Source organism: Macrotis lagotis, chromosome 4 (assembly GCF_037893015.1).
Source record: "Macrotis lagotis isolate mMagLag1 chromosome 4, bilby.v1.9.chrom.fasta, whole genome shotgun sequence".
Lineage (NCBI taxonomy): Eukaryota > Metazoa > Chordata > Mammalia > Peramelemorphia > Peramelidae > Macrotis > Macrotis lagotis.
Window position 1 is genome coordinate 113,087,877 of NC_133661.1, and position 27,275 is coordinate 113,115,151.

Sequence of the window (27,275 nt, forward strand, 5' to 3'; positions counted from 1 at the left end):
CGGGCGCTGTCCCCTTCAGCACCACGCGGAACCCGCGCAGCCCCCTCCCCTCCCCGCGGTGAGCCCCGAGCGCCCCCGTGGCACCCCCCTTCGCCCCGCGCTCCGCAGCCCCTTCCCTCTCCCGGCGCGTTACTATGGCGACCCGGGCCGCCCGCCCCTAAAACAGACCAAGGTCACCCCCCGGGGTCGCCCCCTCCCGCCCCCTGCCTCCCAGCCTGAGGCCCGGCGTCCCCCTCCTGCCCCGACCCCCCAGATCCCTCCTGGGGCCTCCGGGAAGTTCCTCCCGCCTTCTAGTCTCTGCCCCGCTTCCGAGCCTTCAGGGGCTCAGGTGTGGGGGACGCCCTGTGTTCTCTGGTCATCCTGGACTCCGGGGTTCCAGTCTCAGGTCTACAGTTTGGGGAGGGGGTGATCCCAGCCTCAATTTCCCCTCCATTCCCGGAGGGAATCCTCCTCCTGCTCATTGGAAAAGTGGCCTCAGGGAGCCAGTCCAGGGTGCACACATGTGCTGTGTAAGTAGGACATGTATGTGGTGTGTAGACAGGGCCAGTGCACAGCATGTCAATGCATGCCAGGCGGCGTGTCGTCCTGTACGTGGTTTCTAGCAAGGACGCCGAAGTGTGTGGCGGTGCATGTGTCTAATGTGCAACTAGACATGCATGTGGTGTGCGGTAGGCACATGCGACTGAGTGACAGGCTGGCAGGGCCCACGGCAGAACCCCTGCATTGTGTGTTACGGGACTGATATCGCATCTCACATGCCAGGCATGTATTGGCACATGTGAAACCTACAGCGATGCATGAATGACTGCCCTAGGCAGCTTGCATGGCCCGGATGCACCTGCCACTATGGAGGGGTGCAGCCTACAGGGGTAATCCATGAGAACCACGTATATCACGTTAGATAGGACCTGTGTAGCATGTCAAAGAATTGTGTAGTGTATGGTCAGGTTCTCAAGGAATGGAGAAGCTTTATCCCTGTCCTCTAAGAATGCGGCTGAGAGCCCAGCAGAAGCCCCCCAGATCCTCAGAATCCCCCTATGCCCCTATGTGTGTGGAGGAGGAGGGGTTAAATCTCCTCCTCCTGGGTCTTAGGAGGGTATGTGTGTGTGCATGTGTGTATATTTGTGTGTGTGTGTGTGTGTGTGTGTGTGTGTGTGTGTGTGTGTGTGGAGGGGGGATTAGCTGAGCCAGAAGCTGAGCTGGAGGAAGGAGGGGAGGGAGGCGGGACCAGCTCAGGGTGGAGGGAGATGCTGGAGCAGCAAGGTAGCAGGAAGCCTCATCCCGCTCTGACTTGCTCTGGTTGCTTGGCCTGCAGCAGCGGTGAGTGTATGGTGTGGTGTATGTTTGGGATGTGTGATTGGGTGGGAGGCAGCCTCACCTCAGGGGAGTACAAGATGAGAAGGGGAAGGAGGAGGGGGAGGGGAAGCAGGCAAAGACTAACCCCCACCCCAATAAACACACACACACACACACACACACACACACACACACACACACACACACGACACACACACTCACTCACCTCACCAGTCAGGACACTCAAGGTCCACCCTGACCTTTGCCCCATTCTCTGGGCCATCTAGATGTCTGGACCAGAATCAGGTGCTCAGCCTAGTCTTGTCTGTGTTAAGGTACATTCAATCCAAAGCTATTCAAGGGATTGGGGAGGTGGGGAGCAGTGGTGACTGTGTGTGCCAATGTGCTAATCTATGTGTGTGCTTCTTTATTCAGACCCCTCTTCCCCTCACCACCCAAGTTCTTTTCTTCCTGCCTGTCCTTGGGTAACCTCCTCCCTTCCCACCCCCACTCCCACTTCTCTGTATCCTCCTCAGCAGGACCCAGAAACGACTCAATTCAGGGCCCTGAATTAAAAGCCATCTCCCCTTCCCAGACCATCCCAGTCCCCCCTACCCCAATGAGTTGCTCCTGGTTGCCATGGGGACACCTAGAGCTCAGGCCCACATGTCTCCTGAAATAGCTTCTATTCCCCCCTTCATTCTTACTTCCCCACCCAGACCAATTGTTTATGGGGGGCCTTTGCATGGGGCAGAAGCCCTGAGTCTAGGGCTTCTTGAATTTCTCTCTGGCTTGTAGATCTGTTTGGGATGGGTGGATCTCCATCTTACTTGTGGGGGAGGGTAGAAGGAAGAAATTCAAATGGGTGTTTAGTGAGTCTCCACCAGAAAGGATTACTGACTGTCTTCTCTTAGGTTCCTCCTTTCAACTCACCCTTGTCTTTCCCTCCTCCTCTAGGCCTGTTTGAGGAGCATGCCTTCCCCCAACCCCACTGCTGGCCTCACCCTCCTGGCCTCCCCTGCCTGACCAGTTCAATCCCTGGCCTCCCCCCAGCATGGCCCAGGGAACCATGCGCTTCTGCTCTGAAGGAGACTGTGCCATCTCACCCCCTAGATGTCCTCGAAGATGGCTTCCAGGGGGCCCTATGCCCGAGAGTCCTCCGGGGGGTGGGAGGGCCCAATTGGGTATGTATGGCAGCATGGGCTCCCTAGTTCGAAGAGTGGTGGGGCCTGGGGGTGGGAGCAGGGAACTAGGACGGGTGACGGCACCCTGTACACCACTGCGGTGTACGCCTGCTCCCCAGAGCCCCCTCTCACCTGCTGGACCCCCACAAAGTTCAGTGGTCATCTTCCGCTTTGTGGAAAAGGCCAATGTGAGAACAGTGAATGGAGGCCTCAGTAGAAGCCTGGACCTTGGGTCTCCCTCTCCTGGTACTTCATCCCCACCCCAGCGACTCACCACAACCCTAGCCCCTAGTTCTGGTTCCAGTTCTGGCTTGGGCCGGAAGCTCCGACTGGAGGCTTCCACCTCAGACCCACTACCTGCTGGGGGGAACTCAGTTCTCCTCACTGCCCGATGCTGCCCCCTGCCTGGGTCCCCAGCCCAGCCAAACACAGTTGGAGACAGCCTCTATTCCTCCCTCCCAAATGGTCTGGGTGGACCTTCAGAGGACCTGACCACTCTTCTCCGAGGACGATCAGGCATTAATTGTCAGAAGCAGGTATGTGACCCCTGTTCCTTTCCTATTCCTCCCCCTCTTCCCCTTCCCCTGGATCCAGAAGTCTGAGCTTACTCTCATGAGCAATCTCATTGTCCTTGTGTCCCCACTGGATCACTTTTCTTTCCAAGTCTCTCCATGGATCTGCCTTGGTGTATTGGATTATCACTATAACTACCTTTTACTCTGTTTCTCTGTCTCTATGTGTGTATGTTTTTCTCTCTCATCTTGTCTCAGGGGGACTGCTGCTCCTCTCCCCGGGAAGTGTCTGCTCATGCTCAGCGGATTGCCCGGGCCAAGTGGGAATTCTTTTTTGGCTCTCTGGATCCCCCCAGTTCAGGTAATGAAGGGGACTGGGTTGAAACAGAAGGGAAGCAGGGGAAAGAGCCACTCTGAATAGAGTGCTCAGGGCTGATCATAGAGTTAGAAATAAAGAGCATCTTATAAGTCATCTAGTTCCATTTCTTACAGTTGAGAAAACAGATCCAGAGAAGTTTAAATAACTTGCCCAAAGTTCCAGTTTTACAGTATAGAAGAGTCAGCACCTCTTAATCCAGGGCTTAGTTGGTCAATAAACATTTATTAGGCACCTATTTTTTTTTTGTTTCCAGGATCATAGTTCTAGAGCTAGAATGAAACCTTAGAGACCATATGGTCTAGACCCTTATTTTACAGCTGAGGAAAATGAGGGAAGTTAAGTGATTTGCCCAAGTTCCCACAGGTAATCAGTGACAAAGGTGGGAGTCTTGGAACCCAGACTGCTTTCTGAACCATGATGTTTCTGCTGTATCATACTTTCTTTAGGATAGAGAGGGCTCAGGAGAGACTATTGTTCTCTCTCCATCCATAGTGGGAGTCCCCACTGCAGGGGGATACTTCTTCAGTCCTCATTCTTCCCATGTGTAATATTTTATGATTGAACTCAGCACCTTAAGGAGGGAGGCAATGGTTTAAAAGAGGTCTGATGGTCCTGCCTGAAGGCAGGGGGGCTAGCAGGAAGAAATACAACGGTCTTCTTTTGCACAGCCTACCCCATCTAAGGTTGAACAAGTTAAGAGTGGATATCATAAGGTCCAGAGAAGGAAAGGCTGGTTCTGCTTGGATCTCAGGCCTGTCCAAGGATGCTAAGCTGAACTTAGAATGGAAGGATGGAGCTCAGACATGGAAAAACAAAAGCCAAAACTTCTGGCCCATGATGATGGTGATGGTGATGGTAGTGAGATGCAGGATAGAGGGGCAAAGGGAAGAACTGCGCTTCCTGGAGGCAGGAGAGCCAGAATGACCTCAACTGACCTCTCTCTTCCTTTGATCTGTGCTTCAGGTTCACAGCCTCAGGATCGAGAGTGGGAGCAGGCATCAGTGAGAGTCCCCAGGGAGGGACTGGGTCATAGCTCAGAGGTGACCACAGGACGGGTGACTAAATATTCAGAAACCGACCTAGATGCAGTGCCCCTTCGGTGCTACCGAGAGACAGACATTGATGAGGTTCTGGCTGAGCGTGAGGAGGCTGACTCAGCTATTGAGAGCCAACCCAGCTCCGAGCCCCTGGGTACATCCAGGGTCCTCCAGCCTGCCCCTCGGCCAGTCCCCAGCCTGGACAGTGCCAGTGAGGAGGAAGAAGCTGAGGAGGAAGTGGACGACGAGGTGTTCGAGGCCTCCGAAGGGGCCCAGTGAGCAGGCCAGGGTTGGGGGCCAAGGGCAGAGGATTGGGTCTTGGGGTGGGGTGAGGATGAGGGAGAATGCAGTAGTGATTGTTCTGTTGTAGAAGGCCAGATGAGGCAGAACTGGGGGCTGACCAGGAAAAGACCTTGGGAAGGGTAGATAGCATATGGAGGTGGGGGGGAACCCCTTTTTCCTGGCCCCAGGGTCCCTTCTGAGATCTCATCTCCTTTCCTAAGAAGATGACAAAAATAGAATGGAGAAGGGAGGGGAGAGGATCTTAGAGAGTGAGATTAGCAGGGAAGGGAGAAGGGGGGAGGGGAATAAATATGGGCAGGGTGACACTAGCTTGGGAGACCTGGTTTGGAAGAAAAGATTTTTTTTTAAGGGCTAAGGAAGCCTGTGCCAGTGTGACCTGGGGCAACTTAAAAGAAACAATAGGAGAGAAACTAGTCCCTGTTCTTTTTTAAATTGGGGGGGAGTAGAGTAGAGCTGTGGGGCCTTTGGACCAGCTCTGACTTCTCATTCTCCCTGGATTTATTCACTACCTAGGCTGATGGCTATGATGAGTCCCTGTGGGCCCCTCAAGTCCCCACTGCCCTTCCTGCCAGGCTCCAGCCCATCTGCAGATGGTCCAGACTCCTTCAGCTGCATCTTTGAAGCCATCCTAGAATCACACAGGGCCAAAGGCACATCCTACACCAGCCTGGCCTCCCTGGAGGCCCTAGCCTCACCAGGCCCTACTCAGAGTCCCTTTTTCACCTTTGAACTGCCCCCCAATCATCTGGTCACCCAGCTTGATCCCCAATTGCCAGCCCCATTAGCTCTACTGGAACCTGACTCAGGGACCAGCTCAGCTGTTGATGGGCCCTGGACAGAACGTGAGGAAGAGGAGGAGGCAGCTAGAAGAGGGGCCAGTTCTACTCAGGACAGAGCTCCACCTAGCCCTTGTCACTCTGAAGACAGCTTTGGTTTAGGACCTTTGCCTATGGGCAGGTGAGTGCCTTATTTTCAAACACCCCTAAGAAATCATCCTAGGGAGGGAAAGATCTTTGTGGGTAGTGCAAAAAGGGGACATGGAGGGGTTTGCAAAGACAGGTTATTCAATTTCTCCCTCCTCACTTGGGGGTGTAGTATATTTTGGTTTCTTAGGACAAAAGGCTCTGCTTTAGGGAATGGGAATTAACAAAACCCCTTCATCCTCCTCCATCTCATAACTTTCCCCTCCCCTTCCTAGTCCTCATGGAATCAGCAAAGCTCATCACTATGCCTGGGGCTCCTGGGAGGATGGAGATTGTGACTGGAGGAACAGATAAAGCCGTAGAGATGTGTGTGTGTGTGTGTGTGTGTGTGTGTGTATTCCTCTGGAAGCCCTATTCCCTAGAAAATCATCCTTGGATGAGGACAAAACTCACACCCCAACCCTACATTCTCATAACCACATTGTAGCCCCTCATGACCTTTCTTACCAGAAGTCTTTTTTTCCTGGCTAGTCTAATCCCTACCCTGTTTACCTAGGAGGGACATTACTACTAGGAATTTTGTGTGTGTGTGTGTGTAAATCTCTGGTGGGATGGGGGCTTCACATAGCTTTCCCCTCTTCTTCAAGTACTTGGTGAGACCCTCTTTTAGCAGGGAGGTGAGGAGGGAGGGAAGTTGCCCTCTGCTGAAAAAGACTTCTGCCCCGCCCCCAGCTACCCTTCAAGTATGGTTTCTATGGCAACAAGAGGGGGTGGCCTGGGAGACAATGTTGCTTAGCAACCAGGAGTTTCCAGCTTCTGTCTCTGGGGCCAGGTGGCCCAGGGAGGTGGGATAGATGGGAGAGGGGAGGAGAAAGAAGGGAAGGCTAGGAGAGCACCATTTTCCCAACCCTCTAACCCTAGAACAAGAGAAAGAATAGATAAGATCAAAGACCTAGAAAAGCACATTTTCTCTTCCCTGCTGGCCTGCCTCCAACAGCCCACTCCAGCCCCAAGATTTCTGAGAGTTAGAAGATGGAGCTAGGGGAGTGGGGTAGATTTAAGAGAGAACTTCCAGGGAAGAGTTGAGACATTGGAGGTCAATGAAGAAAATACACAGCCCCTTCCTGCCATTTGTCTGGGATGGAGATAGGAGGGGATGACCAGGATGGTTTTTGGAGGACTCCAAGTGACTCAGGGTTGCTTCCTCAGCCCCTTCTGAACCCCGTTATCACTCTCCTGCAGTGACCCTCCTCTGAGCCAGCTGGTGTCGGATTCTGACTCAGAGTTGGACAGCACAGAGCAGCTGGCCCTGGGTAGCACTGATACCTTGTCTAATGGGCAGAAGGCTGACCTGGAAGCTGCTCAGAGGCTAGCCAAGCGTCTCTACAATCTGGATGGCTTTAAGAAGGCTGACGTGGCCCGGCATTTGGGGAAAAAGTATGGACATGAGGAGGGAGGGTTAAACTTTGAATATGTCCTGGCCCTGGATGGGGGGAGAGTGTGTCTTGGCTCCTGAGTGTGTCACCTTGCCTTCCCTAGTCCCTGAAAAAGTCCCTGCCCTTGACCCAGGGTTGTTCCCAGATCTAACCTCCTCCTCTCTTCTTGTTTGACCAAGCACCAGTTCCACTGGGTCAGTATGAGTGGCTCCAAAATTCCACAGGGCTGTCTCCTTCTCCCTGTCCCCCAGTATAACTTCCACTTCTGCCTTGTCCCCTCAGCAATGACTTCAGTAAACTGGTAGCTGGAGAATACCTCAAATTCTTTGTCTTCACCGGAATGAGTCTGGATCAGGCCCTCAGGTGGGTTCTTTTCCTCTTAAAAGCATCTACTAGGGGACAGCTAGGTGGTGCAATGGATAGTGCTTTGGAGTCAGGAGGACCTGATTACCTAGCTGTGTGACCTTGGGCAAGTCACTTAACTCCATTGCCTTGCAAAAAAAAAAGCAACTGCTAGATCCAGAAGAGGATACTCCATCCTAATACATACATCATGTGCTAGCTGGATCCAGCCCCAAGATGCCAGATAAAAACCAGACTGAACAGTGTTTAAGTGTCTGGGTCTCAGCTCTACCTCCACCCAGGGCAGTAGGTTACATCCTATCTCCCCCCTCCCCAGGGCTTTCCTCTGCCATTCATGGTAGCATGGGGGTTCAGTTATGGGTTGGAAACCAGGGGGTTGCAATGAGGTTCCATGCTGGTGATGATGCCTATCTCTTCCTGGGTGTCCTTCTCTCCAGGGTGTTTCTGAAGGAGCTGGCTCTGATGGGGGAGACCCAGGAGCGGGAAAGGGTCCTGGCTCATTTCTCCCAGCGCTACCATCAATGTAACCCTGGGGCCCTGTCTTCTGAGGGTGAGGGGACTAGGGCACTTGGGGGTGGGGGTGGGGAATGGGCCCTGTTCTCACAACCACAGACCCAGAGACTGTTCAGAGGGTGCAGTCACTTAGGAATCTGGGTGTAAATGGACACTTGTATGTAGACATCCTGAACTCATGCATGCAAGTACTGACCTATCTTGTGGGGGGGGGTGATCTGTGTAACTTTAGTGGAACATTCACACTTTTGTAATGTTGAAAGCTTATCTGCACATTTAGTCATCTTGCAGTTCTAATCATTTAACTTAGTGTCTGTTCCTTGAGTCAGGTTTTACTCCACCCTGGGGTATGGGGGAATAGAAAACCAAAAGTGAGGCTGGGAGTGACCCAGCAGGGGGCTATGCTGACTAGCTCCCCACTTCCCCAGATGGAGCCCACACTCTAACCTGTGCTCTCATGCTGCTGAACACGGATCTTCACGGCCACGTGAGTGGAGGCTTGGGGGTTCAGTAACTGCCTGGCTCAGGGTGCTGTGGGGATAGGGAGGGGCATAGGGAAGAGGACTGGGCTGATTTACCCACAAGCTCATGAGCTTCTCTATGTCATCCCCTCTCTATCTTTTAGAACATTGGGAAAAGAATGACATGTGGGGACTTCATTGGAAACCTAGAGGGCCTCAATCAGGGGAGTGACTTCCCCAGGGAATTGCTCAAGGTATGGGGGAAGAGTTGGGCTACCATCTGGAGAGAAAAATGGGGGGCTGCATTTTGTAGGAGGTGGCTGGATCACATCTGGGAAGGGAGCTGGTTCACATCTGATACTAACCTGAGGACTCTAACTACACATAGACACAGACACAGACACACACACAGTGGCAGGGGAGGGATGGTGGAAGGGGAAAAGGAGGGGTTGTGTACTTTCTGACTCTACTTGGAGTCTATGCTCTTGTGACTCAGTCCCTGAGCTCCTCCCCCCCACTAGTCACGCAAATGCTAAGCCGGAGGCCTGGGAGTCTGTTCGAGGTTTGTGCTTATGTGTCCTAACCGTGCAGTCTGTCTATGCAAAGCTCTCTGAGAGTCACTAGTGACGAGGAGGGGGAGGGAAGTGGCATCTTGCAGTGATGCAACCCCCTTCCCCCACAAAGGCTTCCTATAGACTGTCGAACACTCCCTGCCCTTTATTGTTTGCCCTTCCCTGTATCCAATCTTTGTATTCTTGGAGGAGGACAGGGGATTGGGGGGAAGGGAGTACAAACGCTTTGGGCCCCTAGAATGATGCTGTCTGTGGAACCATAGGATGTCAGAACTGGAAAAGGGACCGAAAAAAGTCACCCAGTGAAATCCCCTTATTTTGTAGGCGAGGAAGGAAGTGACCTGTCCAAAGGCCACAGAAGTGAGACAGTGATAGAGCCAGGACCAAAACCCCAATCTTCTGACTTCCCAGCCCTAAGTTTTGTCATCTGTAGCATGTTCCACTTTGAGCAGAACAAGAGCAAAAGAGGGAGTTAAATGTGAGAAAGAGCCAAGAGACCTGTACTTGGTCTCCTGACTTTCAGGCTAGTGTTTCCCCCCCACCATGGTAGTTGTTTTTTTTTTTTTAAGTTTTTTTGCAAGGCAATGGGGTTAAGTGGCTTGCCCAAGGCCACACGGCTAGGTAATTATTAAGCGTCCGAGGCCGGATTTGAACTCAGGTGCTCCGGACTCCAAGGCCGGTGCTCTATCCACCGCGCCACCTAGCCGCCCCCCCTACTCTGGTCAGGTCAGAACAAGGGGGAGAAGGAGGAGGAGGAGGAGGAGGAAGAGGAGGAGGAGGAGGAGGAGGAGGAGGAGGAAGAGGAGGCGCAGACTGCAGAGAGGGGCGCCCATCTCCCCGTCTCCCTTCCTCCTTCCCCCCGACCCCCGTCCCGGGACTCTTCTTTGTGCCCCGGGCTGCCGGCGGGAGCCGAAGGCTGGCGAACCCCGAGCTGCGGGGGCAGGGTCCCCTCGGCGCAGACCCCACACCTGAGACGCAGACACTTGTGGCCCGGCCCCGCCCGGACGCGCGGCCGCACACCTGCCGCAGAGGCTCGGGCCTGGGTGCGAGCAGGGGGCGTGTCCGTGAGAGGGGCAGATCCGTCTGCGCCCCCGGCCCGGGGGTGCCCGTGCCGCCCGGAGTCTCGGCCGCGCTCCTCCAAAGCGGGGGGGGTCCCTTCGGTCGTCAAACGCACCCCGTCCCCGTGTGCGGCAGCGCGGGCCGCCCCCCCGGCCCGCGCCCTGGCGGCTCCGGGCCGGGCATCCTCCGCCCCTCGCCCGTCGCCCCTGCCCGGCCCCGCTCCTCCCCTCCCCGTCTCTCGCGGCGCTCTTGGCGCAGCCCCCCTTGAGCGCCCCCCCCCCGCCTGGGCCGCTCCTCCCCTCCCCTCCCCCGCCGCCTCCCCCTCCCCGCCGCCTCCCTCTTTGCTGCAGAGCCGAGAGCGCCGCCGCCGCGGCCGCCGCTCCGCCGCCTCTCCGCTCCCTCGCGGGCGCCTCGCCAAGCTCTGCCGCGCCTCGGGCCGGCCTGGGGGCCAGGAGGGGCCGGGGGCGCGCGGCCCGCGGGGAGGGGGCGCGGGGCCCGGGGGGCCCCGGGCGCGGGCGCGGGCTCGGGGGGCGGGGGATGGCGGCGGCGGCGGCGGCGGCGGCGGGGGGCCGGGGGCGCCGCTGAGGCGGGGGGCCGGGGGGCAGCATGATCGGCGTCAACAGCATCCACAGCAGCGCCGGGCGGCTGCGCTCGCGCTCGCTGTGCTCCGTGCGCTACGGGCGCAACTCGCGCGGGGCCGAGACCTTCTGCTACGGCTGGCCCCAGCGCTCGCGCAGCCTCAAGCCCGTGCTCTACACGGACCTGGTGGTCAGCCGCCTGCAGAGCCGCAGGAAGAAGAAGACGGTAAGGCGCGGGGCGCGCGGGGCGCCCCCTGCACGCCGGAGCCCCGCCCGCCGCGAGGCAGGACCCCCGGGCGGCCCGGCTCCGAGCCCCGTGCCCGGGCACTTCTGCGGCGGGCAGGGCCGCCCGGCTTAGCAGGCGTCGCTTAAGCCCTCGGATGTGTGTGCGACTCCGGCCGAGCCCGGGACTCGCCCTTGGGGGGTCGGGGACGGGGTTCAGGGGTCCTTCCCAGGGTGCTGTCGCCCGACTGAGCCTCATTCGCGTTCTGCGTCCTTTAATGGGGGTGTCAGGGTCTGGAAAAGACGCGACTACCTAGCCCTCCCCCCCATTAGCTCCGAGGCCCGGGGTCCTCACGGAGGCGGCGGCGGCGGCGGCGGCGGCGTCGGGTCTGGCCAGACTCAGTAGCCTCGGCCCGCGCTTGCTCTGAACCTTCTCTCTCCCCCTCCCCCAGGCTCTCTACAGTTCCATCAAGAACGAGAAGCTTCAGTGGGCCATGTGAGTTCCTGGGGAGAAGAGGTTGGGGGAGCGCCGGATTGGGGAGCTGGGAGATGGGCGCCTTCACCCTCTTCAGCGCCTCTCTTCCTTCTTTGGTGCTAAGCAGGCCGGGCTCTGCCTCTCATCTCTGGTCTGTTATGACAGCATCCGTGGAGGTTTTCTGGAGGAAGGAGAGGGGGGAGGTTCCCAGTCCAAAAATGGGAGGGCTTGGGGAAGACAGAATGGGGGACCATTGGGGCTTTGTGAAAGGATTAAAGAGGACAGGGTCCCACAAGGGTGCTGAGATAAGTCTAAAGAGCAGTGTTGGGGCAATTGAGTAGTTAATGTGTGTGTGTGTGTGTGTGTGTGTGTGTGTGTGTGTGTGTGTGTGTATCTCCCCTCCCCCCATATGCTCTTCCATGATCTTGGGAGGAAGGTCTTACTGAGGAAGGAGATAGGTCCCCAGCATTAGAAGGAATTGGACGTGTTCAGTCCTTTCAGTTGATTAACCATCCAGTCTCTACTGATACCAGCTTTCTTACAATATGGTTCCTACTCTTGAAGGAAATGTTCCCCCACAGTTAGCTGGGAAGACCGAGCTCCTGAGCTCCCTCAGCTTCCTACATCTACACCTCAAAGCTCCTGCCTTAGAGGAATCTGATTCCATCTCTTTCCAAGTTAATCATGTGTTCTTGATCCCACTCCCCCCCATTCCTTTGGGGACTTTGCAACATTATGGATTTTCCTTTAGAATCATCACATCTTAATTGAAAGGTATCCCAGAGTCCAAGGCCATCTAATCCAGGCTTTGCTTGCACAGGAATCCCCCCCCCCCAAACAGCCCCAACAAAGCACACATCCAGACTTCTTCACTTGAAATCCTTTAAGTTGGGATGTGGGGGGAGAAGGTACTTCCTCTGGAGGCAGCCTAGTCCACATCTGCAGACTTCTAGTCATTAGGAAGTGAGCCTGTCTGCTTCTCTGCCACTTTCAGTACCTATTGCTCTTTAATCTTCAGTCCTTTGGAGTAATACACTTCTCAGGGGGACAAGAACTGGTTTTGGTTTTGACTTTGTAATACCCACTGACTAGCACAGTAGTAGGTGCCTAATTAATAAATGGTTACTGAATGAATGAATCTTTTCTGCTTTACTTCCTTGCTTTTGCCTGCAATATGTTCAGGTCTCCTCGATTCTAAAAAACAAAACTAAACAATTCCCCTAACACTACTACATCCTCAATTTATTGTCCCCCCTTCCATTTTTGCTTTCAAATTTCTAAAAGGAGTGGTCTGAATTTACTAATCTCACTTCCTATTCACTATAATTTGCCCTCCATTTCCGATAGTCAACTAAAAGTACCTTTTCCTACCCTTTATTGCCTAATCTGATGATCTCTTCCTCTCTCTCTGTGTTTGTAGATGTGAGTGTTTCAATGGCACTGTTGACTGTCCTAAATTATTTTTGTATTTTCTTCTCCTTTGGCTTCTGAGATCCCACATGGCTTGTTTCTCTCCCTGCCTTTCTAATCATTCCTTTGCCACCTTCACTGGCTCTTTCCTCCTCCTCCTTTTACAGTTCCTTGGTCCACTTCTCTCTTTACTCTATCCCCTGGTGATCTCATATATTCCTGTGTCTTCAATCCATTAATTCCCAAATACACATCTCCAGCCTCAATTTCCTGTTCAACTCAAATGTACATTTCTAACTGCTAGCTAGAAATGATGAAATAAAATAGAATTCCTGCCTTCAAGGAGTTTATAGTCAAACAGAGGGCATGATGCAGAGGTCCTACAAGTGGCTAAAATTCAATATTTTCAAAACCAAACTCAACATTTTCCAACCCCCCCTAAAAAAGCAGCTTCAGTTTCTATCCTGACTTCCTTATTTCTGTTGATGGTGCCACAATTCTCTAAATTATTCAGGCTCAAAACCTCAGTCTTCTTTGACTCCTCCCTCTTCCTTGATACTTTATCCAAACAGGCATGACTATCTCTTAGACCTACTTGTTCCCTCCTTTAATTTCTACTGCTATCACCCTAGTAATTCACAGAACTCTCACCAAGATTATTGTAGATTATTTTAACACTTCCTAACTGGTTTCTTAAACTCTTCCTCTTGAAATCCAGCTCACAAATCCCTGCCATACTGTCCTAAAGCATAGCTTGCTTTGATCATGTACTCACATTCCTGTATTCAAAAACATTCAGTATTTCCCCACTCTCCTTAGTAGGATAGTCTTATTTATCTCAGCATTCAAAGTTCTGCCTAATCTGACCCTAATCTGTCTTTCCAATTTTATCTCCCACCTTTATTATAGCCAAATTATCTGGCAAGATCCTGTCTTTTTCAATTCTGTACTGATACTCTTGCTCTGGAACACCATCCCTCCCATCTATCTGCTTAAAAAAAAAATTCAACCAAAATGATACCCTGCCACTTAAGTCTTCCCTGATTTGGTCTAGATGGCAGCAGTCACTTTCTCTTTATCATGTTTCTCTGATTTTATATTAGTCTTGTTTAAATTGTGCTTCCTACTTCTTTGAACTCCCTTAACCTGCACATAATTAATATTAAGTAAATATTTATTGAGGGAAACAATGAATTTAATAAAGAACAAACTAATTGAATTAGCTCAGTTACATGCAGTCAGCACCTATGAGCCTGTAAACCAGGGTGACTGTGAGTTTTCTTAGTATTCCCAGAGGGGAATTTTTGAACTTTCTCTTGAAAGATATATTACTTTTGGATACCTGGAGAAGGGTTTGCCTTCAGAGAGAAGGGAGAGCAGGTATAAAGAGAAAAAAGGAAAGGGATCAAAGTGAAAGAATTTCGAATAATGGGACCAACATGCAGTTAGGGGTGCATAAGGGACAAGAGACCACTACTCTTTTTCCTTCTGGCTGCCCCTAGTGTCTCTTGCTGATTGATGGCTCTGGACCCCAGTTGGAAATTGCCATATGTCAGATTATTTCTTCCTTTATTGCTTCCTTCTCTGATGAGAAGAAGGAGAAGAAAAGGGGGAGGAGGATAAAGAGGAAGTCCTGTCTGGAATTCTCTAGTCTTCCTATGTTGTCATTGGCTGGCAGAGCTGTGGATTTAATCATTTTAATTGCTATTGCTGACTGAATTAATGCTCACTGACAGCTTAGCTAATCAGTTAGAGGGGATACAAAGAGTCTGGGCCTGTCCTTTTCTTCCCCCTCCCTTCTGCTCATGCATCATCAAAAAAAGGTCCCTATAGTAGTGAGGATGCACAGTATCTGGAATCACTGGACCCTCAGTGAATGTAACTGAATCTCAGTATCGCTTAGCATTTCTCTTTCCATCGTGGAAGTAATGGGTGAGGGGTGAGGAGATGAGTAGGAGATTTCATGGCGGTTCCCAAATTCTTCAGTGTGGACATCAGGGAGATGATAATTGGCATGTTGCGTATGAACTGGGCTGGTCAGCTGGTAGAGGACTTCAAATATCAGAGAAGTTTGGACTTGATATAATAAGTACTAGAAAGCCATAGAATGTTCTTGAATAGAAGAGTGACATGATGCAAGCTGTTTAAAGACAAATCAATCAATTTGTGAAGATGGTTTGGGGGGAAAACTGGAGCTAGGGAATCCACAAGGAGGCTTTTGCAATAGCCAAGTCATTGATTTAGTCAATCAATATTTTTTTTGTTAGGTTTTTTTTGCAAGGCAAATGGGGTTAAGTGGCTTGCCCAAGGCCACACAACTAGGTAATTATTAAGTGTCTGAGGCCGGATTTGAACTCAGGTCCGCCTGACTCCAGGGCCAGTGCTCTACCCACTGCACCACCTAGCTGCCCCTAATCGATATTTCTTGAGTAGTGTCAGTAAGCTTTGTTCTAGAAGTATTAAGGTTTTAAAGGTTTCAAGTTTAATGAGGAAGACTCAGCCCCGTCTTCAGATTTAAGGGAGAAGCTTTGGCTAAAGGTCATAATGAGAGAGAGAATTCATAATTGAAGCTGGGAGGAAATCATGGAGGCTGAAGGGTGGTGGAGTGTCCCAGAGAGACATTTCCCAGACTGAGCCAATCATCTTGCAGTGATGAAGAGGAGCTCCGCCGATCCCTATCAGAATTGGCTGACCCCAACCCTAAAGTCATCAAGCGAGTCAGTGGTGGCAGTGGTGCTGGCTCCAGCCCTTTCCTGGACCTGTCCCCAGAGCCTGGTGCTGCCATTTACAAACATGGCCCCCTGGTTCGCAAGGTGCATGCGGACCCTGACTGCAGGAAGAGTATGTTGAGGGGAGAGGCCTGGGTGGTACCCCATGGTGAGGAGGGGGAAGAACACTGGGAGGGGAGCACTTGAGTCCACCGTGGGTCTTTTTCTAGATTTCAGCCAGTTGAGCTGAATGAGGGGCACAGGGTGGGTTGGTGGTGGTACTCTCTCTTCCATGGTTGTATCTGTGAATTTGTCCTTCCTAACCCTCTCCCTAGCACCCCGGGGGAAGCGTGGCTGGAAGGCTTTCCATGGCATTCTGAAGGGGATGATCCTCTACCTGCAGAAGGTGCCAGGGAATGGGGGGACCAGGGGAGTGGAGGGCAGGGGAAGGGCTAGGCTGGTTGGGGTATCTCAGTGCATCCATATGGTCCCTGAGTCTTGCTCTCAAGAATAGATGTGTGCTTCCAATATAGAATGAGAAGGCAAGATATGCCTAGAGAATGAGTCCTTGGAGGAGGATGGGGCGAGGGCCGGGGCAGGCCTGAGTATGGCTGTCTGCATTGGCAGGAGGAGTACCAGCCTGGCACGGCTCTGGTGGAGGAAGAACTGAAGAACGCCATCAGCATCCACCATGCCCTGGCCACCCGGGCCAGCGACTACAGCAAGCGGCCTCATGTGTTCTACCTGCGCACGGCAGACTGGCGGGTTTTCCTCTTCCAGGCACAGTGAGTCACAAGCCCTAGGCCCAGGCACCTCCAGGCTAGAGCCCCCACACCCAGGCAGGTCTGGAGTCCTTTCCCCAAGTCAGGGCAGCCCCTGGCTTGGAAAGTGGGGAGGGGAGGCTCATACCAGGCCTTAGAGACCTGTCCCCACCCCTCCCCCAGGAGCTCGGAGCAGATGCATTCCTGGATCACCCGCATCAATGTTGTGGCTGCCATGTTCTCTGCCCCCCCCTTTCCAGCGGCCATCAGTTCTCAGAAGAAATTCAGTCGCCCCCTGCTGCCCAGCTCCGCCACCCGCCTCTCCCAGGTAAGGCCCTCTCCTCCCCTTGGAGAAGAGAGGACTGGATCAGATCCCAGGGCTGGGCAGGGTCTCTTCCTTTCCCCAGAGAAGGGCTTTAGGACTCGATATCTGCTAAACCCCATCCAGCTCAAAATTCTAGAATCTTCTAGAATGTAGGCTGCCCCCTTGGGCCTAAGGGCTGTTGGGAGCGTGTGGAGGTCCCTAGAGACCTGTGCTCCTTCCCCATCCTGGGCAGGAGGAGCAGGTGAGGACGCACGAGGCCAAACTCAGGGCCATGGTGTCCGAGCTTCGAGAGCACAGAGCGAACCAACATCAGCCGGACAGGAAAGGGAAGAGCAAGGAGGCTGAGGAACAGCGGCAGAAAGAGGCCTACTTGGAATTTGAGGTATGGAGAGCCCGAACCCTTCAGGGACTCTCATTTCCTTCAAAGAGTCCCTCAGACCCAGGCCTTCCCACAGCCCAACTCCTCCACCCCAACCCTCTCAGGTCAATTCAGTGAAGAGTTATTGAGCATCTGCTGGGGAGCAGAGCCAACCCCGGGGGCAGGGTTGTGAGGACTTTAGGAGGATAAGGGGTTCAAGTCTCACTTCAGTTACTTAGGAGCTATATGTAGACTTCGGTAAATTTGGACTCTGCTTCAGTTTCCTCATGAGTAAGATGGGGGATGGTCTTGAATGGCCTCTATGAAATATTTTTGAGACTTTTGCCCAACCCCTAGTTCCCCAAAACAATGGGTGGCTCCTGCTCTTTAGACCTTCCCAAGCCCTTGCCATGACCAGTCACTTGAATGATGAGATGACCCACGGGTCTTCTGAATGGCCTCAACCCTGGGCCCTCAGACACAACCCAGAGCTAGCCTTGGGGAGACTGGGACTTGGGAACTGGTCATGAGAACAACTCCTGGAGGAGGGAGAGCTAAGGACTGGTTCTCTCTATTCCTCTCTTAGAAATCTCGCTATGGCACCTATGCAGCATTGCTACGGGCCAAGATGAAGGCGGGCAGTGAGGAGCTTGAGGCCGTGGAGGCTGTGTTGTGCCAGGCTGTGCCAGGGGTCATTGAGGATGGGCTCCCAGAGTCCTGCTCCAACCCCACTCAGCAGCCGGAGCCACCTCCACACACCAGGCCACACCGCTCTGGTCCTGAACCCCGGGCAGGGGGCAGTGGGCGGCAGAAACCCTGACCCGTGGGTAGGGGCCAGGAGGGAGGGGACAGCAACTGCCAGCCGGCCACCTGCATGACCTCTGACCCTGCCCCAGCCAGGGCCTGACTGCGCGGGACGCGGGGCCCCGAAGGCACCGTGGACACTGCCCAAACTAAGCCCCAGGGGCTGGGGCCATCCACCAGGCTCCCCATTTTGTGATACCATTTTGCACTTTTTCTTATTCAGTGGTGGGAGGGTTGAGGGAGGGACCTTTCAATGACATTTTTTGGGGGGGAGGGCATCTGCTGGGGGGCCCCACTTTCCTGCTTTCTATTTGGGCCTTCTGGACCCCTCTCCCAGACACCAGCAATCCCCCCTGTCTCGGGCCTTGTCCTGGGGGGATGGTGGGCATCCCCAGGGGTAGGGGAGACCTGAAGTCCTCAGGTTTTCCTATCTCTGAGCCCTCAGCTGTAGGCCGAGCTGGTTTTCTCTTCTCAGATCTCTCTCTCTCTCCTCTCTGTCTCTCTCCGTCTCTCTCTCTCTCCCCCCCCCACTTCCTTTTTCTCTCTCTCTCTCTCTGTCTGTCTCTCTCTCTCTCTGTCTCTGTGTCTGTCTGTCTCTCTCTCTCTTACCCACAAGGGCTTTTTCCTTTCTCTCATCCTAGAGCTGGAGTGGGATGGGATGGACACAAGGCCCCCAGATAATGCAGTTTCTGGCAGGGCCTCAATGCCCCCTGTACATAAGACTTTTGGCAGGGGTGCTAGAGGAGGGGCAGTGATCCCCAAAGTCCCTTTTCTGGTACCTTTGCCCCTCCCAACCTCACCCTCTGTATAGTCCCTGATGCAATTAAAACCTGCTCTGGAGCCCCCGAATACCTCCTGACTCTTTCCCATGTCCATATGGCAGAGCCTCTGTGGAGCTGATATGCCACATGATCCCTGAGGTGGGGGCTGAGAACAGAGATGGGAGGCCATGTTCTAGGATGGGGGGTTGGGTCCCCAGCCTCCACAGACCTTTATTCCTCAGAACCAAAGAACCAATCAGGACATTAAATAAGGGCTCGGGCGCAGGGAAGGGTATCTGTACAGCAGGTGCCTCCAGGGCCGGGCCCGGGGCTGGACAAAACTTTGCCCGTACTGTGGGTGTGGTTGGCATCAGTGCACCTGCTCCTGGGGCTGCCTGTGGGGGAGTTCCCCAGGAGGCGTGGGTACCATGCTCATTTTCTCCTCCTCCTCCACTGACTGGCTGCCATAGGCACTGTCTTCTTTTACCTCTGGGGAGGGGAAACAGGAAAGAGGGATCGAGGTCTAGTTCCTTCTCCAAAGCCAACTCAGACCACAGTGGGACATAGAACCCCATAGACAGACCATCTCAGTGCTACACCTGAGACCAGACCTTATATCAGTTGAGGGCCAGTGACCCCTAGAGTCCCCCCCAGACCTCTCCGGCTTTGACTCCTCTGCCCATTCCCTGTTTTGCTCCTTACCTGTGCTCGGAAGTTTGTCCCTGGGCTCTGCTCCCTGGAGTAGCCGCACGCCCTCATCCAGGCCCATGGCTGCCAGGGCATCCAGCAGACCTGCCAAATCTCCTCCAGCCAGCTGCGCGAGAGGCAAAGGAATTTGGGGATGGAATCAAGAAGGGGTTGGGAGGGGTGGGCTCTGGTCCTGGGGCCCCCACACTGACCTGGTAGCTCCGAATGAGGCTGCCACTTGGGGAGGCTGTGGTGCGATATGTATCCACCAGGCTGCGCAGGCCCAATCTTTCCGCCAGTTCAGCCCAATCTCCCCCACCCCCTGGTCTGTCCAACAACCGCTCCAGGCCCTGCAAGGTGGCAGCCCCCAGGGACAAGCCAGGACCTGAAGGAGAAAGACACAGTAACAGTGACCAGTTGTCACATGGCTCTCAGGGTGAAGGAGGTGGGGAGGGCAAGGAGAAAGGGCTTACCTGTGGGACTTGGGGGAGTCAGTGGTGGCTCTGTGGTCTCCTGAGCAGCCTTCAGCAGAAGAGTTCTAACCTAGAATGGGGAGGGTGTGTCAGAAATGCCACTGGGCTTCCCTCACCCGGCTGCCTGTCCCTCAAACATCTCTGCCCTCGCAGGGTGTACCTTAGCACTGCGGGTGAGATCCAGGGGTGTATGACCACGGTATTGCCTTCCGTTTCTTTCCTCAGCCCCATCTGACTCTGAATCGCTGCCTGAATTTGGTGGGGAGGGCAGTGGGTAGAGGGGCTCTTCATTCTCAGCCTGTACATCCGCTCCTGCAGAGAGGCATCATCAGGACATCATCATTTGTGTGTCCTCAAGGCCCACCAGGGAAAAGTCAGTATTAAAGAGGGAAATAAGGGAGAAACTGGCCAAGAACAGTTTCTAGGGCTGTGGGGTCAAGGGTACTCACCAGCCCTGAGCAGCAGGCGGGTGAGGGTGGGGGAGCCCAGCCCAGCTGCTAGGTGCAAGGGTGTGTTTCCAGCAAAAGTTTGAGCATTCACATTGGCACCAAGCTGGCAAAGGGAAGAACCATACATGAGGACTAAAAGGAACCATGGAGAATGTTCATTCCAAGCTCCTCATTTTACATGTAAGGATCAATAATAATGACTGCCATTTACATGGACTGCTTTATATCTTATTTGATGCTCATAACCTTTAAAGTGGGTCCTTTTATTATTCCTGTTTTACAGATGAGTACACTGAGAAAGAGATTAAGGGACTTATCCAAGGTCACATAGCAAATATATGAGGCAAGATTAGAACTCAGGTCTTCCTGACTCCTAACCCAGCTATTTTATTTACTCTACTACTTATGCTTCAAGTGATTTGCCTGAGATTCCCTAGGTAGGAAGTAACTGTGGGATTTGAACGGAGGTTCTTTAACTCCAAACTCTTAATACTTTTGTAAATAGCCCCTTCCTACCTTCTCACCTTTTGCTTGCCTGCCACACTGCTATCCAATGACACTGGTCATACAAGATGCTCTGGGTTTTCTCTGGCCGTCCCTATGCCTAGAAAGCTCTGCCTCTTCCTAGTTTTCCTTCCTTGCTTCCTACAAATCCTACCTTGTACAAGAAGTCTCCCCCCCATTTCAGGTGGGCCCTTCCCTCAGGGGTCACCTCTAGTGTATCTGTTCCCCCCCCCCCCCGTTAGAACACCAGTTCCATGAAGGCAGCCTTTCTGGGTACCTATAGTGCTTAGTGAAAGCCAGGTAGAGAAGTCATCAGAAGTCATTGACTGACCTTGGTGATGAGGTGGCTGACAAGCCCCAGCTCCTCTGACTCCGTGGCTAGGTGTAAGGCCGTGCGCCCACCTTGCCGTTCTGCCAGCTCCACATCAGCACCACTGCCCACCAGCAGGTCCAGGCACTCTGAGCTATGGGCACGCACTGCCAGGTGTACCGGATAGAGGCCTGTAGATGGGCATGGCTTAGAATCTGAATCCAGGATGGGCCCCAGAAGGGAGTGTGGCATGGTGAGCCCCAGCCCCTAACCCCAAGTGGCACACAGACCCTTCTCCTCTCCCTCCCACCAGTTACTGTGTTTCATCCATCTTTTCCCCACCAGCATGCTCTCCATCCTATACCAATGTTCCTTGGTGGGGCCCTCACCTTCATAATCAGGCATGAGCAGCAACTGGGGAAGAGCAGGCCCTGCATGGCACAGCAGGGCCCGAAGGAGGCCAGGATTGCCTGCACGCAGGGCCAGATGGAGGGCAGAATCTCCATGCCGGTCCAGCAGGGTTGGGTCGGCACCCATGTCCAGGAGGAAGCTGACCACTTGGCTCTGCCCTGTGATCACGGCCAGGTGAAGGGGTGTCTAGGAGCAGAAGAGTAAGTTAGGGCCCACCTCCTGTTGTAGGAAAAGTGCTTGGTCACTCACCAATCTTCCTTGCCCAGTGCTGGTTGTACCTGCTGCAAGTGGTTGGTGAGGTTGACGATGCCAAGGTGGGGGACTCGGAAGATGACATGAGCCATCTGCTCAATGACACTTGTCTGCCCGTGAATGATGGCCAAGTGTAGAGGCCTGGTGAATGGAGTGAGGGACTTGGAGGATTTGGATCCAGAGCCTAGGCTAACTGCAATCTTGCTCTGAATGAGACTGTGCCACCCATCACCCTGTACCTGCCCTTGACCACTGTTCTTAAGTCCAGTCTCAGCCCACCCAAGTCCCATATGGCTGCTTGTTCCTAAAATCCAATCTCCAATCTCCAACCTCCCAACCTTGTCCTAATCCACCTCCTCCTCATCCCTAGCCCAACATCAATGTCTATGCTGCCCTTCCCCTGTCTGCTCTGGTTCATACGTGTCTCCATTCTCATCCTGGGCCCTCAGCAGGTGGCACTGCCCAGCCAGAAGAGCTCGGGCATCAGCTGAAGCTCCATAGTCCAGTAAGGCTCGGGCACTGCGTTGGGCAAGCCCAAACATACGCAGGTTATATTGCCGGGCTAGTTGGGAAGAAAAGGGAAGGTGGATAAGGTTACAGAAACAGAAGCTCAGCACCATGCCCATCCGGCCCTCCACAATGTTAAATCTGAGTTTCTGACCCTTTACATCTCCCCCTCCTCCTGAGTGTGTGTGGTGGGGAAGGAAGAGCTGTACCTTCTCGTAGCATCCTTAGGGCCTGAGGCCCATGGGGTGGGGGACGGCCAGGGGAATCAGGGTGTGTCTGCTTTTCTCCCTCACCATCAGCCATGGGCTCACTCTCTCCAGACATCTGAACTCCTGTTCCCCCGGAATAACTGCCCACTGGGGCAGCTCCGGGAGAGTAAAGGCCGTAGTTCAGGGAGGAGGTGGGAAAGAAGCTGAGACCACCACCTGGGGAGAGGAGGAAGATTGTGGGCAGTGAGTGGGGTGATGGGCAATCAGAGGGGATGGACCATGGAGGGGAGAGGCTGGGTGGGGGGAACTTGGGGAGGAATGGTCAGTAGCAAGATGGATGGTCTCAGAGATAGTTATGAGAAGTGGGAAAATGGCCACAGGATGGCTCCCTCCCCATCTTCTTTCACATACCTGAAACCAGGAGCCTTTTAGGGCCCAGTGTATGAAGAAAGGGAAAGAGCCCACCAGACCCCTCCAGCCCCTCCCTTCTAGGACTAAAAAGTCCCCAGAATCCTCCTGTCGTTCTCACCTCCTCCTCCGTTTCCATAACCTGCTGAACCCCCTCCAGCCCCACCCATGTGGGAGCCATCTCCAAAGTGGTGGGAAAAGGCAGGTAGGGCCTTCCTCCTCTTTCGTTGAACTTCCTCCTTGTCTGGGGGTGAAGGGGGTGAGATCAGGGCCACTGTGACTTTCTGAAGCCCTAACATTCCCCCTCCCCCCACCCCAAAGCAGCCTCTGTTCCTTAACCCCTTCCTGGGTCCTACCTTCTACCATAGGGTAATAGGTGAATTGTTTGGAGTCAGAAACATCCCCTCCTCGTTTCCTCTTTAGTTGCAAGAAGACAGTCACTGGACGCTCAATCTTCATCTTGTGGTAAGGGGGTGTCCGGAAAACAATGGCATACTAGGGGAGGGAGACACTGACTCTCAGCACGTTCTAGTCACCCCTTGCTACCCCTTCTCCATATGTTCACCTAGTCTGGGTACCTGTTTGTGAACATCTGTGGGAGAGAAATCTCCAAAGGCCTGCCAGCCATTCTCATCATCCTCATAGAACCGTACTTCAATGTCATCTATGGGGGCATATAGGGAGGGTGGTGAGAAGAAAGAACTTCTATTCTGAACACAGCTTCCAGCCCTGGCCTTTGTCCCTTTGTCCCTCTTCCCCTACAGCCCTGTCTAAGCTTCAAGTCCAGACCCCCAGCATTTCTGGGGCTCAGTTTGGGCTCTCAGCATCTTCCTTTTTGCTGGGTGTCCCCAATTCTGGCTCTGGTCTCACCTTTCTGCACCTTGTCACAGAGAAGATAAACTTCATCCCCACCCCGAACAGATCCTGCTGTCTTGTCCATTCGTGAGATCTTCAGGTTTGAGGCCCCAGGAGATTCTATGGGGAACAAATGATCACCTCATCAAACCCTCAGGTCTCCCAGCTTTGCCTCTGGTCTCTGCTCCATATCCCCCACACTGCCCTTAATTTTTCTCTGGTCACTCACTGCTGTCATGGATGGGCTGGGAGATCACTGGTGGGAGGGGGAGGGAGAAGGAGCCATCACTGGCCCTGAGGAAGGCAGAGAAACGAAGCCGGACAATGCTTAGGTCCATCACTTTCTTTAGTTCTTTGGCTTCCTGCTCCAGCTCACGCCGTTCAGCCTCTGTGGTGGGTAGAGGTGCATGTGGATCCAGTTGATCCCAACCCTTTGTCTGACCCTTCTGTCTTCAGGTCCCTTGTGTGCCCTCCCATGTTCTCTCCTCTTCTCTCTCTCTCTCTCTCTCTCCCACACACACACTTTTTTGGAGGCTGAGAAACTAATATTTTTAAATTAAATTTAAATTAAAATTTTAAATTAAAAATATGGATATTTTCCCAATTTGGAGGGAGAATGACATATCTTTGGGATCTAGGTTTACCAGGGAAATATGTGAGGCAATGGAAGGTCCATAAAAGTACATAAAAGTGAGTGATGCAATCCTAATGTCATAAGGAAAAATTATAGAGATCAAGAGGATAGTTCGATGCTGAGCAAGATGAGTAGAACCTGAAAAATATTGTATAACCTAACAGTAACATGGGAGTTAATCTTAATGGACTTGCTCATTCCGTTAGCAACAATCAGGCACAATTTTGGGCTATCTGAGATGGAGAATACTATCTGTATCCAGAGAAAGAATCGTGGAGTTTGAACAAAGACCAAAGACTATTACTTTTAATTCTAAAAAAAAAACTTGTTAGTATGTAATTCTGCTATATCTCATACTTAATGTTTCTTCTGTAAGGGATATGATTTCTCTCTCGACACATTCAACTTAGATCAATATATACCATGAAAACAATGTAAAGACTAACAGACTGCCTTCTGTGGGGGGAGGGAAGTGAGATTAGGAGAAAAATCGTAAAATTCAAAAATAAATATAATCTTTCTAAAAAGAAAGGGGTAGCTCCCTTTGATTACATATATCACAAAGGTATCTCTTTCCATCTTTCTCTTTCTCCATCTCCATATCTCCTCTCTTTTTTTCTCTCTCTTCATCATACCGCCCCCCCCCCCTTTCCTGTCTCTCTCCTTGACCCATAGCCCCAGACATACATTCCCCTTCTCAGGGTACCCATACCTGTGAGGCCCTGGGGCTTAAAGCGGAGTCTCTGATTCTGAAGCTTCTGTATCATGATCTCCATCATGTTCTTTTTGGTCACATGGAGGACCCCCAGGTTGTTAAACCTACAAGGAGTCAGGGATGAGAAAAAAAGTCAGATACAGGGTGGAGTTCAAATGGTCTTGGGTGGGAAACATCTTCCTCCTTCTTTTCTACTTATCCAAATCCTTTGCATCCTTTAATGAATAGCTCAATAGCTACCTCCATTGAGCAAGTTCCCTTGATTCCTCCAACCTACAGGGATCTTTGCCTCTTCTGAAATCCTACAACCATGAGTCTAAGCAGCTCATTCCACCCTCAGAGCCCAATTTCATTACATTTCTAGGAGTGAATCTCATCTTCTTGGCCAAGCCAAGAGCAACCAAGGTTCAGGTCCCAGTCTTCCCCCGTGCCCCTTTCTCTGTAGACTATTCTTCCAAATCAAAGCTTGCTTCTATTTTGCCTCCTCTTCTGTTTCCTGCTCCCTCACTCCAGTCCAAGCAAACATAAGAATTAAGTGTATGAAAAAGGGTTCAATAACCATGGGACTGGAGGGGAGGGGGCAGAAGTATTGCCAGGCTCTGAGTAACTCAGGGCTGGGAATGGCCTTGGGGATGGAAATAGGGATGGGGACATCATACTGAGCCGTCATGTCCTTGGGTCCCACAGATACCACGCAAACCCCCAACTCTGTACACTGCTTCCCAACCAGGCTGTGGGCATGGGCACGGGGTGGATCGCTGTGAGTGACCAGGTCCACTTCAATCTTGGCTAGTCCCACGTAGTTGCAGATCTGGGGAGGATGGGTGGAGGGATGTTCATCACAGATGTACAGTCACCTCCCTTCCAGGCTCCCTGTCTCTCTTCCCCAGTCCCCCTGGCCTTCTCTTCTGCTCACCTTTACAGTTGGATATGTTTTACGACCCTTTTCGCTGGAGGCTCCAGGTAGCCCCCCGTGGGAGGGACCCTCACAACCATAGCGAAATCTGAAGCCCCGCTGAGGATCAGAAAAGAGCTACAATTAGGAGGGATGCCCTCCATCTGTACTGACCACCCCTCTAACCACAGTGATGATTTTAAGCACTAATGAACACTCCCACCCACTCCTGAAACTGGAGGAAGGCAAAGCCCCTTAGCTTCCCTGGTGCCCCTTCCTGCCCTCACCTGCTTGGGCTGCTCCACGATGACCAGGTAGGGTCCCTCGCCTGGGGATGGAGGGGGAATGTCTGGGCCAGGGTTCTTGAGATCCCCTTTCAGACCCACCCCAATTCTGGCAGAAGGTCCTATATTTCTACTGCCTGAAGAACAAACAACTGGATGGCAGGAGTGGGAACTGAGTAGTGGGAGATAAAGGGGATGAAGAGTCCTTGGGAAATGAGAGAAAAAAGGAAAGGGAGTAGCAGCCAAGACATACTGACCTGTCTCTTCTGGGGGTTCTCTTCGATCTACCACTGGGGAATTGAATTGGAAATCATCGTAATCGATGCCATCAAGCCCCTGGAGTTGGACAGAAATAATGAGAGGTGAGCACTCCCACAAACCATCCATCCCCTCCCCTCCCCTCCCCTTCCCCCTTTCCCCTTCCCCTCCCCCCACTCGGAGTAATCACCCAAACTGAGAGCTAAACAGCATGAAAGAGGAGTGCACACCAGGCAAGAGGGGCACGGGGTCAGCCAGAGAGCTGGTGTTGGGGGGAGTAACTTTTGCTCCCGGCTGGGATAGAGAGATGACCAGCAAGCCGGACTGTGTGGGGAGGGGAGGGGGCGCTGAAAGGCAGGGTCTGGGGGATCAGCCAGACAGACAGGGCTCCGGATGGCCAGCCAGACAGCCAGACGGAGGCCTACAGGGTCCCGGGGAAAGGCGGGGCGCTCAGGAGGGCCACGAAGACACAAAGTAGCACTCACTGGGCCGAAGCAACCGTCCATGTTTCAGAGCCGGGCTGTCCAGCTCCTGCTGCCGCTGTGGCCGCCGAGGCTCCCACCTGGGCTGGCGGGTGTGCGGGGCCCCCAGGCCGGGTCTCAGGGGAGCAGCGGGGCGCCCGAGGGTGGGGGCCGGAGGGTCGCGCTCCTGCCAGGCTGGAATGGGCGAGCGCCAGCGAGCTGTGGGCGGGCGGGGGCGGGGGCGCGAGGGCAGGAAAGTTAGAGGCTCAGGAAAGTCCCGAAAATACCAGGGCGGGGCGGGGCGGGGCTGGAAGTGACGCGGCGGCGGCCCGGGAGGGAGGCGGGACCCTGGCGCCGGCCCGCCCGCCCTCCTGCCCGCCTGCCCGCCTGCCCGCCTGCCCGCCTGCCCGCCTGCCCGCCGCGCTGCGCCCGGCCCCGGCCCCGGCCCCGGCCCCGGCCCGCCTGCCCGCCGCGCTCCGGCCCCGGCCCCGGCCCCGGCCCCGGCCCCGGCGCAGGGCCGCCC

At 53.6% G+C, this 27,275-nt stretch overlaps 2 protein-coding genes across 5 annotated transcripts; one reads left to right on the top strand and one right to left on the bottom strand.

Moving 5' to 3' along the window:
• The first annotated feature begins 59 nt into the window (after positions 1-59).
• PSD (pleckstrin and Sec7 domain containing) lies at positions 60-19,282 on the top strand. Of its 2 annotated transcripts, none has more exons than XM_074233828.1 (17): positions 60-509; positions 2,254-3,016; positions 3,251-3,353; positions 4,335-4,683; positions 5,225-5,668; positions 6,877-7,071; positions 7,353-7,433; positions 7,871-7,956; positions 8,375-8,433; positions 8,572-8,661; positions 11,291-11,334; positions 15,374-15,564; positions 15,767-15,837; positions 16,059-16,216; positions 16,376-16,520; positions 16,750-16,899; positions 17,462-19,282. In XM_074233828.1, exons 2-17 carry the CDS (start codon positions 2,351-2,353, stop codon positions 17,693-17,695), a joined length of 3,066 nt encoding a protein of 1,021 aa, XP_074089929.1. In that variant the 5' UTR covers positions 60-509; positions 2,254-2,350; the 3' UTR covers positions 17,696-19,282. The 2 variants fall into 2 exon arrangements, with proteins under 2 accessions (XP_074089929.1, XP_074089928.1); XM_074233827.1 differs by having other exon boundaries at positions 7,871-7,983; positions 17,462-19,281.
• NFKB2 (nuclear factor kappa B subunit 2) lies at positions 17,815-27,006 on the bottom strand. Of its 3 annotated transcripts, none has more exons than XM_074233831.1 (22): positions 26,777-27,005; positions 26,291-26,369; positions 26,037-26,077; positions 25,771-25,869; positions 25,514-25,665; positions 24,852-24,958; positions 23,735-23,893; positions 23,521-23,625; positions 23,229-23,314; positions 23,007-23,145; positions 22,772-22,894; positions 22,243-22,458; positions 21,947-22,088; positions 21,553-21,667; positions 21,253-21,460; positions 20,885-21,054; positions 20,050-20,152; positions 19,761-19,912; positions 19,601-19,670; positions 19,340-19,512; positions 19,143-19,254; positions 17,816-18,929 (listed from the first exon to the last, which is right to left on the bottom strand). In XM_074233831.1, the coding sequence occupies exons 1-22, from the start codon at positions 26,795-26,797 to the stop codon at positions 18,811-18,813; spliced, it is 2,691 nt and encodes an 896-aa protein (XP_074089932.1). In that variant the 5' UTR covers positions 26,798-27,005; the 3' UTR covers positions 17,816-18,810. The 3 variants fall into 3 exon arrangements, with proteins under 3 accessions (XP_074089930.1, XP_074089932.1, XP_074089931.1); XM_074233830.1 differs by having other exon boundaries at positions 26,037-26,170; XM_074233829.1 differs by having other exon boundaries at positions 17,815-18,929; positions 26,037-26,369; positions 26,777-27,006.
• Positions 27,007-27,275: the final 269 nt, after the last annotated feature.